The sequence below is a fragment of the Thunnus albacares genome, chromosome 23, assembly GCF_914725855.1.
Source record: "Thunnus albacares chromosome 23, fThuAlb1.1, whole genome shotgun sequence".
Taxonomy (NCBI): Eukaryota; Metazoa; Chordata; class Actinopteri; order Scombriformes; family Scombridae; genus Thunnus; species Thunnus albacares.
In genome coordinates, this window is record NC_058128.1 from 8,736,571 (window position 1) to 8,753,945 (window position 17,375).

At 42.3% G+C, this 17,375-nt stretch overlaps 1 protein-coding gene across 3 annotated transcripts in view; it reads left to right on the plus strand.

The window, feature by feature from the left end:
* si:dkey-97m3.1 (fatty acyl-CoA reductase 1) overlaps nt 1–17,375 on the plus strand; it is a 58,075-nt gene that overhangs the window by 19,761 nt on the left and 20,939 nt on the right. For all 3 annotated transcript variants that reach the window (XM_044343190.1, XM_044343191.1, XM_044343189.1), the window contains one exon: nt 4,899–5,186. In XM_044343190.1, coding sequence (XP_044199125.1) covers nt 4,899–5,186 — 288 coding nt within the window. Of the gene's footprint in view, nt 1–4,898; nt 5,187–17,375 lie in introns of those variants that run through there.

Sequence of the window (17,375 nt, forward strand, 5' to 3'; positions counted from 1 at the left end):
GTTTGAACAAAACTTCATCAGGATGGACACTTCTCATTATTTTCTGACCTTCTGTATTCTGACTTAACGATGAATCATGAAAACAAGCAGCATAATAATCAATACTGAAATGTATTACAGTAACTTGCAGCTCTAATCATTTATGCAGGATATAGGAGATACTGTATTGACAGCAGTATTAAAACATTTCAAACAACACCCAGCCCTTATAATCACATTTGTATTCCTCTGGATGCCTCGACGTAACCAGTTTATCTTCCGTTTCCATGTTCGCTGGTAGCAGAAGGTGACTGGACATCATCAGCCTGACTGACGCGCATCTGAAGAGGCAGGAGGTGGGGTTGTCCGACTTTTAGAAGAATACAGTAGTGTGTGTGTGTGTGTTTGAGTATTGCGGATCTTGGATGTGCACGTCCATTCCAACACTTTTCCAGCTGCTGGAACATTTCCATTGTCAGGCGGTAATCTGTAGTGACTCTCAGCCCCCCCCCCCCCGCCCCCCTCCGCCCGCCCTCGTCCTCGTGTCTTAGAATTTAATGCTATCGTCCTGTGTGTTGCGCTCCGAAGCACAGAGCAGGAATGTCAGGGGCCTCAGCAGAGGACCTTGACTGTGACCTCCTTTTTTTTTTTTTTTTTTTTTTTTTTTATCTGGCTGCCTGTGCATACAGAGTAGCAAATCTGTAGATATTACCTTGTCTGTGATATATAGAAAAAAGGATTAAGATAATCTCTGTTGGAAATGAGTCCATATTTTGAACAATTGTGGATAAATTGTGTAACTCCTCTCAACTTGGCTTCTTTGCTCGAAACCCAGGCTTTAGTTTCTGTTATGCCTCCTTTCCCACTGCAAACCAGTAGAAGAATAAATCAAAAACACACACAACTCTTTCTGTGTGTGTGTGTGTGTGTGTGTGTGTGTGTGTGTAAGGGGGTGTAATTCAATATTTCATGCACAGACGGCAGAATGGAAGGAAAGCAAGTAAATACGAGATAGTTTTGTTATCTGGGCCACGTTTTGACTCATGAGGATTTGGTTTTTTTCTGTCTTCTGTCTTTGGGCAGACTTTGTCGGGAATCCGCAGCCCAGGAGAGAGGATGAAAGAAGCAGAGGAGGAGAAAAAAAAGAAAACGCATCTTGTGTACAAATCATGAATCACTAAAAGTGCTGATGAAGCGTCGGTCTTGGCTAAACGTCGCGCTGTTGTTGCCAAGTGCAAAAAAAATCTTACAAGTAGGCATCCCATCAAGCCCGCATTTTAACAGGCTCGTTGGCAAAGGTTAGACAGGACCGAGCACGTCTCGTTTCTGTGATTGGATTGGAAAAGAGGATGATGCCAGCCGGAGACAGGAAGATGTCATCCACTCTCTTTTTTTGTTTTGCATCGCTCCATCGTTGTCGTGGTTGCACACAAATAAACAGCAACACTGGCAGCGTGGCTGTGAGCTTTTTAGCCCACACGATCCAACACAATGCTTTGATCAGAGACACGTAGCTGCAGCCGTCCTCGCTCTGAGTCACTGAGGAAACACTGTTGAGGTCACGTGACAGCTTAGACGGCTGTCCATTATTCTCAGTTATTGTTTGAAGGGAATAGGCTCAAAGTCTAAAAACAGCCGCCATATAAACTGAAAGAGCAATAAAACCCACAGTGGTGTCATCGTTTTCTCGCATGTGGATTATACATAAAGCAAAGCAGTAAAAGATGTTGCTTGTCTTCAAAAAGCTAGCAGCTTCTCTTAATCTGGCTTTCCAACCACAAACCAAAGTGGCCTTGTTGGTTTCTAAGTTCACTTTTTTAGTGTCACTGCCCCAAATCTTGACTTATAAACCATCCAAACGTTGCTTTTCACTTCCACAGAAGCTGCTAGAAGCACAAATATTTGAGAGCTGAAATTCACTGGAATTAGTTTGTGTATTTAATTCTGCACTAACTCGATGATAAAGTTCTTGTGTGTGTCTGTGTGTGTCGGCCACACACTCCTGTTAGTACTCATGTGAATACCACGTCCATGTGCATGAGGAGTTTCTGCAGCCATTGTCCCGCTGGAATAAACACACGCTCTCATTTCCTCCAGCGCTGCTAAAAAACCCGCTGTAGTATTGTTGTCTAAGTGGGTTTTGACAGGCCTCGTACACACAACGTTCACCACGTCAGATCAAAGCACTAAAGTGCATCAGTCAACTCGAACTGTTGCAGGAAACTTAGCAGGGACGATAAAAAGTCGACATCACATGTTTCAAGTTAACATGAAGTGTATTTTAGGTGTTATAATGGCTCCTATAAAGGAATAGTTCACCAAAAATCTGTCTTTTGAGTATCAAATACCTCACCACTAGCAGAGATAAACACACAGCCTATGTGCTACATCACCTGCCTGCTCACGGCACTAAAGCACCACCTGAAATGCTCTATCTCTGCATCATTGTTGCAGTCCTCCAGAGTAGCGAGCATGCTACCAGCTTTTCAGAGCTGACTTTTCAGAGCCCACAGGAGGGTGAACGTTTGAGACTCCAAAAAGATTTTTCACAGTCAATCTGGTGGAGAAGTTGTGAACCAAGTTGGCTGGAAAACTAAATTTACATTTAAATGTGTTTTATTTGGCAGTTCAAGCCACAGCAGATCAAGGAGAACCCCCCCAAGTGCCCAGTTTTGTTTTTGAGTATGTACTCTTGGATGAAGTAGGTCCTTTTTTAAGCAGTTTTTTAAGACGGGGAAAGGATTCAGTCAACTGAATAGAGTACGGAACTCATTCCAAAACCGAGGGACCACAGGAGAAGCGCCTCGGTTGACAAATTTCTCCATAAGCCAGCTGCTGCTGCTTCTGCTGTTGCCTCAATTCAGCGCCGGGGACGGGGCCCGGTCACGAATCAGTCGACCAGTAGCTGAGCCCGCTGAATGTGGGTAGCCGCATCAGTCTCCATCTGTCGTCTTTTGTAGTAATCAGGAGGACTCCAAACGACCTGGCCTCCCGCCACTGATAAAGCAGCAGACGCAGCTCCTGATTTATTGTATTGAGTTGGCCCAAATAAGCAGACACAGTCCATTACACAACCGCCATTAGAGTAGAAATTGATCCAATTAGGTCGCCATAGAATGAGGGCAGCTGGACATCCAGAAACACGTCAAAAATCACTGAAAGAGTGACAGAGGGCAAGTCTGGGTCACCTTATCTTGAGTAAATGTGTGTCTTTGGAGGGTGAAGCAGGTGTGTGTGTGTGTGCGCGCGCCTGCGTTTCAGTGTGTAAAAGTCATGGCTGACCGGGGCTTCCGGCTAATGTGGGCTTTAATGTGTCGCCGTGTAAATCTCAGCGTGCGAAGGATAACCCTGAGTCAACACGACAAGCTGCATTCTGAGAAAACTCCCTTCGCACACAACTAAGACCTTGTGGAACGAGAGAGATTACACAAAAAAAAACACAAGTGATAGCCGGTGATGTCAAGCAACGTCTCCACAACAAGATTAACGTGTTCTTAAAGTAACTTTGGGAGCAGCTAATCCAGTTCATTGTGATATTTGGTGATTCACTTGTACATCTACTTGTACATCTTGTACCGAGTTGTCTGATTGAGGGCGATGGTAGAGGCGTAAAGTCTCGGTGTCTCACCTCAGAGGAGTGTATGTGTGTTCATGTTGTGGTGGCTTCAGATGGTTACGTTTCAGTAAAAATGACTTCACTGAAGGGCTTGAAATCAAATTACCCATAAAATACTCAGTGATTTGTGTTTCACTGTCATGTGTGACTTCTTTTGTTAGTTATTTAACTACAATTTGCCTGAAATCTTTTGTTTGGACAACAGAACAAATCGATTAGTGCTGCAACTAATGATCACTTTCATAATCTATTCATCTGCCGATTAGTTTCTCCGATTAATCATTTGGCTTGTATAACATCACAAAATGTCAGAAATATTCAATTTACTACGATTAAGACAAGCAAAGCAAATCAAAGTTGTTAGACATTTAGACTGTAAGTGAGACTAAACAAGCAAATTGAAGATATCACTGTGTCCTCTGAGTCACTTCTTTAACACTTCACAGACTAAACGAAGAATCGACTGAGTGAGAAAATAATCATTGGATAATCGATTGAATTGATAATGGAAATGATAGTTAGTTGCAGCCCTGATATAAACATTTGTGCTCTCAGATCAGTCTCTTCAGTATATTGGTTGTATAGAGCTGAAATGAAAATTAGATTAATAATTTAAAGTAATTTATCAAGCACACATGTCAAACAATTAGAAAAAAAAAAAAAGATTTCCTGTTTTAATCTGTCATCGTGATCGGAATATCTTTGATTCACCGTTTGGTTTTCCTCAATTATGGGAAGACTTGACAATTAATCAAAAAAAAACAGGCGCATTTTTAATCTAATAGAAACGGTCATTAGTCGCTGCCCTCGCTGCACGCAGACGTTAGATTTCACTACTTGTTTAGAGCACAGCTTGTGCTTGTGGACTCATCACCAGACACACAGACGCACACACACACACACAAGCTGATGTCAGCCTGCCCCTGAACGTCGCCCCCTCTCTATCTCCCTCTATGAATATTCATATCATTTGCATACTAGTTGCATGCGTCTTCCAACGCGTTGAAGGTCAGAACAGAGAGATATCGCCCCCATTCCACACTTTGAATTTGTTGAAATGTGTTTTTTTCTGGCCATGATATATCAAACTGAAGCAATTAGAAGCCGCACACTCACGCACAGCTTTGCTCTTCCTCTTGTTTGTCATCACATCAGTGTGATTCTAGATCACTTCATTACTTCTACTCAGCACTTGCACACAAGCTTCACAAGTACTTCCTGATACAGTATTAAAAGTTTGTGGCTGCCAGCCCTCATATTCATATCCTCCTCCTCCTCCTCCTCCTCTTCTTCCCTCTCACAGGAGCTGTCTGAAGGCCGGGACCTGGACGGGTTAGGAGAGCAGGCAACAGACGGACAGACCAGACTGACGGACATCTGCAGCGGCACAGCGGGCAGCAGCATGGCGTCCGTAGCAGAGTACTACGCTGGCAAGAACGTGCTGATCACAGGAGCCACGGGCTTCATGGGAAAAGTGCTGGTAGAGAAGCTGCTGAGGTCCTGCCCCGAGGTCAAAGCCCTCTACCTCCTGGTCAGACCCAAAGCCGGGCAGTCCATGCAGCAGAGGGTCAGCGACATGATGAAGTGCAAGGTAAGGAATTATTGTGCATTGTTGAATAATGTTTTTACAGTGTTATATGAAGCATATTTTAACCTTTTTACCATCTGCTGTGTTTGACAAACTACAAGTGATATCAAAAATGAGTATGAACGTAGAAGTATTGATAGATTAAATAATCCAGGAACAATATACATCAGTGTGTACAAGGGTAACCCTGAAAATAGGAGGGATGGGGCTCAAGATTTAAGATTAAATCTATAATTTTTATTAATGATCTATTATGATTACTTAAAACAGTGCACTTCTTGTTATTCATACAGTACTAGTGAGTAATGTCGATCAGGTTTGCCTCAATAACGACGTGAAAACACATCACACACGTGAGGTTTAGTGCTGCCTCTGAAGGGTTAATGATTGACATCATTTGATGAGCTTCCTATTTGAATCTTATGCTTTCAGGTGAATCATCAGATTATTTTCGCGTCAGAACAACACAAGATAAGAGCATGGCAGACGTTGTTTTGTCTCAAAATAGAGACGAGGAGTTATTTTTAGGCAGCAGGGGTTCCGAATGCAAAAGTTATTTTCTTCATAGACGATGTTATGTGAGTGGCAGTCGTAGCACTTCAAGGGCTCGGACGGGTATGAAATAGTCCTGGTTGAATCGTCAGTGCGTAAGACCCTGCATTAGGAAGCATCTGGTTATCAGAAAAGTCTACCAAGCTCGAGAACAGAAAAACACAAGCAGACGAGTAATTAGGACTCTCAAGGTGCGTTTTGGTAGGAAACACTGAGCTTAATTCTCACTGACAGTGACAAACAGAGGCTAAAGATCACGCTTAGCAGAAAACTGATAATACAATCAGCAGCTTAAATTAACTCACTCTCAGATCCTCGGTCAGTCCTGGGTAAATTTGGCAGCACGACAGCCTGCGACAACAAAGCATTTTGAGTTTTCTACAGCTGTGATTCACACCTCTGACAGCAGCTGAAGCTCACGGGTATGGAAGTATTTAGAGCCTTTGCAACCTCATCACATACCTGTACCCTGTGGATCAGATTCAACGTGGATTCGAGTACAGCCCTCATGATATCTGTCATCTTTTCTGCAGTTTGAACATGTGCGCAGTGACACATTGAAGCTCCCGTGATCTCTGTTAAAACCATTTATCAGTTTAATACAGCCATCAACCCGGGAGACACACATCAGGACATTTGACTAGCAGGCTGTTGATTCATATCGCCATTCAAAACCAGAGCTGTTTAAAATGGAATTCCTGTTGTAAGTGTGTTTATAGAGTAGTAAAAATTTGCCTATGAATTATAGCAGCAGCTGTCGTTACCATGGCAGAGTGAACTTCGTGACCCCAGAAGAGTCCGATAGTTCATCCGTGAGCCTCGGGCGAGCTACAAAGAGAGAGTCAGAGAGCAAAATGAGGACTCTGATGAAGAATACTAGAAGGTTAACTGAACTAGAAGATATCTCATTGAGCATTTCTAGTGTGTATGAGGAGGAGGAGGAGGAGGAGGAGGAGGTGGGTGGATAATGAAGAGGGGAAGGTTTTAGGGCAGCGAGGAGGTGAAGAGAGGACATAGAGACGGAGAAAGTAGAAAAAGCAAGCAAGCAAGGTTGAGGAGAGGAGAGGAGATGTAGGAAGGGGGAATGAACTCCAAATATGTGGCGTCAGCTGTATCAGGCTGAGCAGCAAAGCATGACTCAACAAAATCCGCCAAACTATGTCGGGACTTAATGAGGATCGACACCGGGCGCGTATTGATGTGCGCAGAAACAGCTGCTGCGTGCCCCCCGTGCTTCTGCTCTGTTTTGGTGTTGTTGGCCTCAAACTGTCAGTGCACTTAAGAAAATCACACTTTCTCTGTATTCCCCTCTTTTCTTTTTCCCCGTCTCCCTCTAATAGCGTCTATTTTTACCGCTCTTGTTGAACCTTCCCACTGCATTCATTATTCCACTCACTGCTGTGATAGCAGCGGAGCAGCAGTTTGAAATTTGCTCCTTAATTTAGTAATAATAAATACTAATAATTGTAATAATAAGATTTGCCTTGTGTGTGTATGTGTGTTTTCCTTTTCTTTTATTTCCCTCTCCTTTCTGTTAAGGTGAGCGTGATGCCCGCGCCCCGTCCGCCATTCACAGAATACCTCTCACCGTGTAATTAGTTCACATTGACACAACAGTAAAAGTGTCACAGCACCCTGTAATTTCTGCACAGTAGAGACTGGGAGACGAGGTGACAGAGAGGAACAAGCGGGATGATTTATTTATTTTCATAGGCACGTTCCTCCTCTGCTGTGGCTTTTTAAGGAAGAAAAGAACGAGCGATACTCAAACATTTCCTTGTGTATTTGCCAAACAATACATGATACTGTTCTTCACACCTGGGTTGAGTCAGTTAAGTCTGATTTAATGCAAAAACAAACCTGCAATAGTGCAATTTTTAAAAGACTTGAACATACTGTATTAACTAATTTACAGATACAAACGTCTCCCTTTCTCATAGGTAGGATGAAAAATTAAAAACTAAAAGTTTCTAACTTATATCAGACCAATGGAACCAGAAAATGTGGCTTTTAACAATATTTATGATGAAGATTTTTAATTTCAACACCAAAACTTATGAAATGTATTTACATCATCTTGTGCCCTGCGAGTACAGACTGTAAATCATTAGCTTTGCTGAAAATTAGCCACATAATTCAGGACTGAAACTAATGATCCTTTGCATTAACGATTCGTCTGAAGATGAATTATTTTAGGCTTTAATACATATCTATATATACATCAAAGAAGAGCAGCAAATTACCTCAATTCAGAAGTTAAAACTAGTGAATGTTTGGTATTTTTGCTTTTAAGAGAATAATATAATGATTGATAGAAGTAGTTGCAGATTATTTTTCTGCTGATCGACTCATCGATTGATGATTGAACTAATTGTTTTGGCTCTAATATTATTTAGATGATTAGATACACAATCAAATCTAATTGTTTCATTTTTAGAGGTATATTTGTAATGTAAGATAATGTAGAAGGACCCAGGCAGAGAACATGATGAGGTTTACTTCAATAAAACTACTTCTATATGTATTTACATGAGATTCAACCTCACTAACTGTGTGCATTCACTCTTGAACACCAGTAACAATGCTGCAATAGAAATAAAATCAGACTTATGTTCGTGAGTCACATGATCAGCTCTCAGCCAATCATATATATCAATTGCTGATCGTGGTTTTGATTCCCTACTCATGTTGCGCGCACTGTAATTCAATACAGCTTCATCTAAGATTAACAAATCCATCTTCAGACCAGGTTCAAAGAACCAAATTATCCGGATGAGAACTGAGGATGGTTTTAGCCTGATGACATGTTCGTCTGGTGTAAAGGGAGTTATTGTTGAGCCTGATGAAGCCAAAACAGAACAAAAGGTGATATCAGCAGCTCCGCATCCCACTTCAGTACCACGTAGATGAGGAAAAATCAGTAAACCTGACATGGCTCCATTTTAATAAAAAAAAAATATTATCATAGATACCAACATATCATTTATCGTCCACTAACGTTGGCAGTGTTTCCCCCTCAACAATTTTCCATCGGATTTGTCATCACTCTAATAGTGTCCGCTATCAGGACAATGCTTGATACGCTGCCAAGTACAGACTCACTCATGCTCGGGCCGCATTCAGAAGAGATGTCATTAAATTTCCATGACCGAGCCTCAAGTACCAATTGGTATTCATGCGAGTCCTCGCTCCAGGATTATTCTATTCAGAATCGGGATAATTATTGAAGGAGGACAGTGGTTTTGTCTCTCGAGTATCCTCTTCCTCTCCTCCTTCAAGCCGGGCCGGTATCTTTCTTACCACCTGTTGCTAGGTAACGACCAGAGATATGTCCGTGGTGTTTTTTTTTTCAAAGGATGCAATCAGGGGAGCTGCCCCGAGCAGGAAAAGGACAAACCGATAGGAATCTCATTGTCTCTGTGCATCTCCACCGCACTGACTTTGACATTTAAGCTGAGTCTGTCTGTGCGGGAGGATACTTTTGATTCGGTGGAAATGTTTAGATGCCTGCAGTCCTCGGCTGCGGTGCCAGGCACTCGATGGCATGTCAGGCACTTGATGCAAGTAGGCCTCTGGGTACACAGAGCCTCTCTTCCTGCTCAGTGGCGTGCTTTTTTTCCCGCCCACTAGCCGGCTGTTGATCCCAGTAACAGTCTTGTGTTCCACCTCTGAGGCTGTGCAGCATCTTCATAGCCGCGACCGCGAGAGATTGGCTCAAATGAGAGGTGGGAGGTGGAATGCTCTGGGTTGGAGGGAGGTCTTGCGGAATTTTTGCCTACAAGGCAGGATCCAGGATCGGGGGTGGATGCTCAGTATTACTGTAGAATGACTATTGATCATTGCTTTAAAAGCTATTCACTGATCAGTGTGGGAGGTGAAACACAGATGGCTCTAAATGCTTTGAGTGCATTAGGATCATCTGGAGATGTAGTGCTCACATCATTAGTTTATTGACGTTGAAATGTATCCTCAATAATCATTGTAAATTAATTATAATTAAGGATTTGTGTTAACCTTTCCAACACATAAATATCAAAATGTAGCACAACATATTATAGTAAATCACTGAAGAACACATAATAACACATAAGACAAACCAATGAACTATGGCGGCAATGATTAGTTGATTTAATCAGTGGATTGACAGAAAATTCACTGTTTTCATAATCAAGTAATTGTTTGAGTCTGTTTTTTAAAACCAACAATGACAAACATTTGCTGGTTCCAGCTTCTGCAGTTAGAAGATTTGCTGTTTATCTGTTTTTATATCAATAGTTTTGGGTTTTGCTGTTTGGTTTGACAAAACCAGACATTCGAGGACGTCATCTTAAACCAAACAACTAATCGATTTAATTGAGAAAATAATCTGCAAAATAATTGAAAATGAAAATAATCGTCAGTTGCAGTCCTCCAATGAACATAAAAAACATAAATGTAACAAAAATGGGCATTTTTGATTGATAAATGCTTGTGCTGCCCTAATATCTGCTGATTCTCAGCTTCTATGAATGTGAAGATCAGCTGATTATCTGTTTTTTAGATCATTTAAAAATATGAAATGAGGTTAAAATAGCAAGTAGGTGAACATTTTGAGTTGAGATTTTGTTCACGTAAATACAACAAAACGCGTCACTTTGGGTTCTTGGAAATTGTGATGTGCATTTTTACACTTTTTTTCTGACATTCCAGTAGAGTAAACAATAAAAGTGATGGATCTTTGTTAGTTGCAGCCTTTAGAAACAATACTTCAGCCCAGATTTCCTCTCCAAACAAAGGTGGCAATTCGAGGAGGATTCTGATTTGCTGTCAGGACTGAAATTTATAGCAGCGCTGCAAGATTCCTTCCACCCTCAGCCCGTCTCCTTTCACAACATTCTCTGTTTAAACAAAGCCTACCTGTTTTACTTTGTATTACTGATGTACTGTCACTGGTTGCCAGTTAGCGAATTTGGCCGAGTGTTTGCTCAGCGTATTTGTTCAAACATGTCATTTAATTGGCTGCAGCTGCGAAGAGCAGGCGAGATGTTGAACAAGTTGCCTATTGAGCAGATGTTGTGTTGGTGCTTTGGCAAATAAGAGTCGGCTCCACTTTTCCCCGCATTCATTTCGGGTCACTGTGGTGTTATTGTGCACAAGAAAGGATCAAGAAAATGGAGCTGAGGACCATTTTTATGCAAAACCTGTTGGAAGTTTTTTATTTTAAGTTCTTCCACAGCACATACAACACATAATAAAAGATGAAAAATGGACGTTTAATAATATAGTTTCAATTTAAAACATCAGTTCCCCATCTTGCTTTATTGTGGTGACCAGTGTCGGTTTGATCTTCTTGCTTCCCCTTTGATTTCCTGATGTTGTTGTAATGTCAGCACACTCTTGGCAGACTGCAAGACAGAAGAGATGTCTCATGATTACTTTGTTTAAACATGCACCCACCTCAACTTTGCCTCATCTATCTCAATGGCATCCTGTAAAGCAGTCGAGCTTCATACCGAACATGCCTGAAATACCAGAGTTCAGCTGAAGCCGCGTCATGGTGATGTCACGCTGATGTAAAGGAAATAAGTCTCACCTGTATTATTTATCTTTTATGGAGGTTTGGTATGAGTTAAAAAAATAAGGGCATGTTCATGAATATGTTTACTTAAAAGAGCCACAACCTGTAAACTTAATATACAGACGATACTGTTATGTCATGCTGAGCATAATCACACCAATGAATTATCACTTCCTTACTGAGGAGGATGCTGTCAGTATCTTGATGAAAGTGCAGCTGTTGATCTTAAACACTTTGTCACTTCTGAATTGAGCAACGTCTTCCTTCTTTTTTTTCTGCTAAAGATCGTGCATGTTTCTAAGAGGTTCAGTATTGCAACTAAATTATTGATGGTGGTGCATCTTTAGAGCCACATGAATGCACAGTAACGTCAGAACAAGGAGGTTTTTGTACATATTTATGCACAATTTCTGCAGTTGTTGCTGGTAAAATTGACACTACAAACATCCTTTCTTTCTTTCCCATTATTATAGACCATTAATGAGTTCACAGAGGATGTTTGCACCAGACTGTGCTAGCCCCCCTGCTGTGTGGTTTTCAGTCCTTTTGCTCATTATCACACTCTGATTCAGCATGACTACATTGTTGTAGTGATTCCCTCTTCTTTGCATCCAGAGCCCGCGCTGATCTTTTTAGCCATATAAATATTCAGGATGTATTGATTCCCGCTGGCCCTAACAGGCAGCTCTGCGTTACCACTTGTGGAGCTGATGAAATTCCAGCCTGAATTGTTAATGTCAGCGCAGGCACACCTGAAGCATCCCCCCCCTCTCAATCCTGAAGCAAGAACGGACTATTCTTAACTTGCTCCCTTGCTGACTGTGCATTCATGATTTAGGCAGGTAATGTGATAACGTGCCATTGTGCACAGTGATGTGTCAAGCTCTGTTAACACAACAACATTCAAGGATGAGAGCGAGCAGGGTGACTTGCAGCATTTGCCGTGTTGAGTCCTGCTCAAACAGGGACTCAGAGGGGGAGAGGTTGCGGCTGCCAGCCTGGCTCAGCGCTAGACATTTGCTGCTCATCTACGGTCGGTTGGCATGCGATGCAGCAGGCAGGCAAGCAGGCCGAGAGGCAACCAATAGCGCTACAACTCCTCCCCAGAGAGAGGGGCAAGGGGGAACCAATGCTTTTGCGTATAATTAGGCCGCAAATTAACTCCGGTTTATGAAACAAATTAGCACATTAAACGTCGCTGGTGAAGTCATTAAGGCATTGCAGTCATGCGTAGTGAGGACTCTCTTCTTTCAGGGGACTGTCGCAGCCTAGCTCAGCGCCTCCAGAGTGTGTGGAGCGTCTGCCAGCCATCTTTCTCTCTTTCTCCACATCCATATGTTTCCACAGATATCTGTGGCAGAAGGCCCCCTGAGATGCAATCTAATGGTTTTATCACATCACTGCAGGCACAGTGCCCTAATCATCATCACCACGCAATTAATACAGTACTCTTCTTTACCTGATATGTCAATCTTTATAATAACGTACATAAAATCATGCTTCTATTCTTTTATTTCTACACACCTCCGAATCTGTGCAGCATCATGTATGCTTGAGTCTCAATATCTGTAAAGACTGTCACCTCATGAGCTATTTTGTATAGGGGAGAAAGAGCACTGGGCCAACTATGGAGCCCTGGGGAACACCAAATGGCATTTTCGATAAAGGTTGACCAAACCTAAGGGGCAGAGCAACTCAAAAGGGCCCTTATTTTTTTCTTTTGACATTGTGGTATTGGATTTAATTTTAAAGCATTGTCAGTACTGCGTAAACAGCTGGAGGAAAGCAAAGGATCTTAATGAGACGTGGAAAATGTCCATATTTCCTTTTTCCCTTAATGCCTTTTAGTTGGGTTTGTGTGTGCAGTGTGTGGGTGTTATTAATCAGGTCAAGACACATGAATCCCTGCCTCATTTCCAAGAACAAGCCCAAGGTTAAGAGAGACTTCGAGTCTGGTGGCAGGACAGATGAGAAGCTGCTCTCCATATCAGAGAGGATCATGTTCATCAAGATTACAACCCGCAGCAGCTCCGTCTTCAGATAAACTCTGAAACCAATCTGATACAGAGTCTTTTTTATGGTGTTACCTTTGAGACATGTTGTTCTTGTTAGGGCTGAATGACGAAATGGTTTGACACTTGCTGGTGGGTGAACTGCAAGATGTTTGCAGAAACACCACATGGTTCTCTGTGGTTTTAGCAGAGCATATTTTATCACAGCTTTTTTGTCTATTCTGTGGTTTGCTGGCTGCAGCACTTTACCTTGTGGCTCTTGTTATTTTTTTATCTTGTTATTCTCACCCCTTCGTAGCTCTGTTCAAAGGGCCTGATGTGCACTTTAGAGAAGAACTGGAACAGTTTAAGCCTGGCTGATTATCTTCATAGCTCCTAATGATGAACATAACTAGCAGCGCTGAAGACTAGAGTCAGACTTCAGTCTCAGAAACGATGACTTGAAACTGGACAGGGACTTTGATGCTTTGATACTTGACTTGGCGGGGGGGAGGGGAGGGAAGGGGTGGACTTGGTAAATTCCCAGAACAATAAAAAGTGAGAAATGACGTCAGGACGGTCTTTCACAATATTCAAAGCTTGAATCTAATTATTAGACCCCTGCATTGAGAGGTCTTGGTGTCAATTATTTAAAAACACACCGTTTTCACGCAGATTTAAAGAAAAATTGACTATTTGATGGTCAGCATTTAGTGACCTTGAAGGACTCGAGACTTCTCTCAGATGACTTAAAGTGGCCATAATCAATATTTTGTATGAACGACTAGACCAGAGCCAAAAAGAGAACGTATATTGGACAGAAACTTGACTCCAGATGAATACTAATGTTGCTAAATGTCCGTTAGGTATCTATATAGGCAACTGTTTACTGACGATTTCTCCATAGCAACTTAAAATAGTGACGTTGTTCACAGCTTGTGTCCGCTGCCCTCAATCCGCCAACGAATCAGTCATCGCAGGTTTAGGACTAAGGTTTCAAAACGACTCTGGCTTCCTGTCACCGCATCATGATCGAAGACGCAAATTGCTGATTTCACTTTCAATTCCAGCTAATTCTTTGTGGTATATTTTATAAGTGCACAAAAACCTACTGGCACATCATAAAAAAAAGATTTTCTTTCTTTCAGTTTGCTCTTGGCAGGTAATGAAATTCATCTTGGCTCGGCATGAGGTCAGTGTCTGAAAGGCTGGAATGCGATGCCACCGGCATACTGAACGCCAAGTCCAGAAATCCTCCATTTGCTGTCACTGTAAACCTTATTACTCTGCTCATATTGATCTTCTCAATTGAGTTGTGTACAGTGATAGCCGAGAGCCAGACTTGAGAAAACCTCCATTTTCATTAGTTGGCTTTGATGAGCTGTCCCCTGCAATCCTCGATCACTCCCCCTAAGCTCCGGAGAAGCCGCGGGATTTGGGTTTGAGAGAGTAAAGTCGACCGCTCATGAAATATAATGCTGTCAGAGAAAGTGTTTAAGATAAACCAGCACACATTTAAATCAAGTTGATGGCTTTTTAATTGGCCCTTTTCTCCCTCAAAAAGAATTATAAAGGTTTACTTGGCATCCAGATGCATCCCAGTGCATCATGAAGACTCAACATTTCAAAGGTAATTACTATTAAATCAGTGTTTCAGCTGGCAGAGAGTTTTCCAGCTCAGACTGCGAAGGTTTGGGGAATTTGCTCAGGAGCAATGTTGAAAATGTGCAGAGACAGGGCTGGTTAAATCTGTTTTTATGCCACTGGGAGGCTGCAAGGACAGGGGTGGATTTAAGACAGGGTGAAGAGAACCCTGTTTCTCCTTAATATGCTGACAGCCCCAGGGGTTACTGCTTTCTGTCTACTCCCTAGGCTTAGCATCTCATTCTCAGTGTGGGGCCTTGTCAGTTCGGCAGATGGGGAAAGAGAACCCTGCACGGGTATCTGAGAAATAATGATGGCTGCCCACATCCACCACCATGTAGAGCCTTTTGTGAAAACACTCACTGTTGGAGGAGTTTTGTTGACTGTAATATCTTCCACAAAACTGCACATTTTTCTCTTTTTGCCAGTAATCCTGCCTATGTCCTATTATTTGACTAATTTAGACGGTGCATGTCAGGAAATGGAGGTCAGCACTGAGGGTGCAGCCATTAATTGCTTCTGTCTGACACACTTTGGCAGACCTTCCCTGGCTACAGTAAATTTTCCGGCCCGTTCGTCTTCCGAATGGCGAGGTCCGGCTCTCTCACCAGAGAAAGGACCAACAATGGCAGACAGAAGCTACCTTTCATTGTTGTAGAGACGCTATAAAGGAACAAGTAGAGGGAAATTGATGATGTTGGTGTTTTTCAAAGCTCGAGTGTCTCAGAATCTACCAGGGAACACTTTCTGTGTGCCCATCTGATAACCACATCTTAAGGTTAAAGTGTTTATAGCTGTTTTAGAATCGTCACACTCAAAGGCGGGCGACGAAAAGACTGCCATCATAGCGCATCACAAGAGATGAGAATTGTTAAAATTGTGGTATATGTGCACCCTTTTCTGACAGTCCATCCTTGAAAGCGTTTGTGGTGTTGCACTCTTTTGTACATGTGAAAAATGGAAAAAGTAGTTTTGTGAAGAAGTAAAACTGCAACCCCTTCAACAAGCACTTAATTTGAAGTCTACTGTCCCCTTAAGAGTCTGGAGTCTACATCTATGGCCAGAAGTCTGTCAAAGGAGTTATGCTACACCTCTAAATGTGTGAACAGCATGGCCTTCATTAGTTCTGCCCTACTGTGACCCTCCATACGTGAGGACCTCCTTATGGTACCATAACCTTCTCGGACAATGCTAAAAATAAAAATAAAAAAGAAAACACTTTCCTTGCAATTTTTCTTCCTCTTCTACTCTTTCTTTCTCAACGTCACCCCTTTGCTCCAGGGGATAGGTCTGCATGAAGGAGATTGTGAAAAGACTGGAGCCCAGTAAAGGGCAGTTAGTGAGAAGAGAGGCTGTTTAAATGGCATCTCGGATTGCTGGTCTGAAAGGAAAGTGCCATTAGTGTTGGGTTTCTGTGAAAGTCCACTGAGCGGCTGCTTCAAGCACTCTTGATGGAAGATTTACTGCCCTCAAGGTCTTAAAAATGGCAGTGTCCAGGGCAGAGAGAGGACAAATTGTGGCTACATGTGCAAAACACCTCTACCACTTAAACAAACGAAAAGTCGTTCACATAACTGACTTTATAGATGACCTTGATGGTTGTTTGCTCAAGGCTTAAAGTATGATTGCATTTGTCTGACCACAAGATGTACTACTAAAACGCTTGTGGTTACATTGCAGGAATGGCTTTGGTGATGTTTTCACCCTCTCGCAGCGTTTAGGAAATGCAAACTGATGGACTATTGTCTCCCTGTACAAGGCAGTTTTGCTCATTGACGCTCGTGGGTCGGGAGAGGGGCGCGATGGTAAATGCGAGCAGTGGAAGGCTGGCACAAGACCACTTCTCAACCAAAGAGCCTTTTTTTACAAAAGAACGCCACAATCCCACAATGTCATTCTCTCTCTGCGCCCATAACAAAGAGCGCTCTGAAGCCCACATTCTACGTCCTCATTCACCCCCTCTGACCCTCATGCACTTTCTCCCTTCTGTGTCTTTCTTTAATTTAACTTTGGCTTCACAAATATTGTTTTGCCTCAGTGTACGCTGGTAGATAGTCACGCTACTATTTTAGTATGACTAATAGTCCTGCATCAAGAATGTACACCAAAAAAGTTGTTTAATTTTTATCTTTCATGTTTACAGTAAGTGATATCACTATGAATAGTGAATGAGGGGTGTATTTCTTTGTGTAGCACCACGAGTAGTTTTGCACAACCTACAGTAGCTGCGCTGATAAGAGTGAAGTGAGCAGCTGGGAAAGAAATGAGAAGCCACTCGCTCAGAGCTGCACATGTGGCCTCATCCACCACAGAGCAAAAGTTTAAAGGCAAAACAGCCCAAATTCAGACTACTAAGCAAATATCTTTTAAGGTAAAGTTTTAGGCTATGTACAGTTTAAATTAGTAGGAATGTTAGCAGCTATGTAAGCTGTTGAACTACAGCGCAAA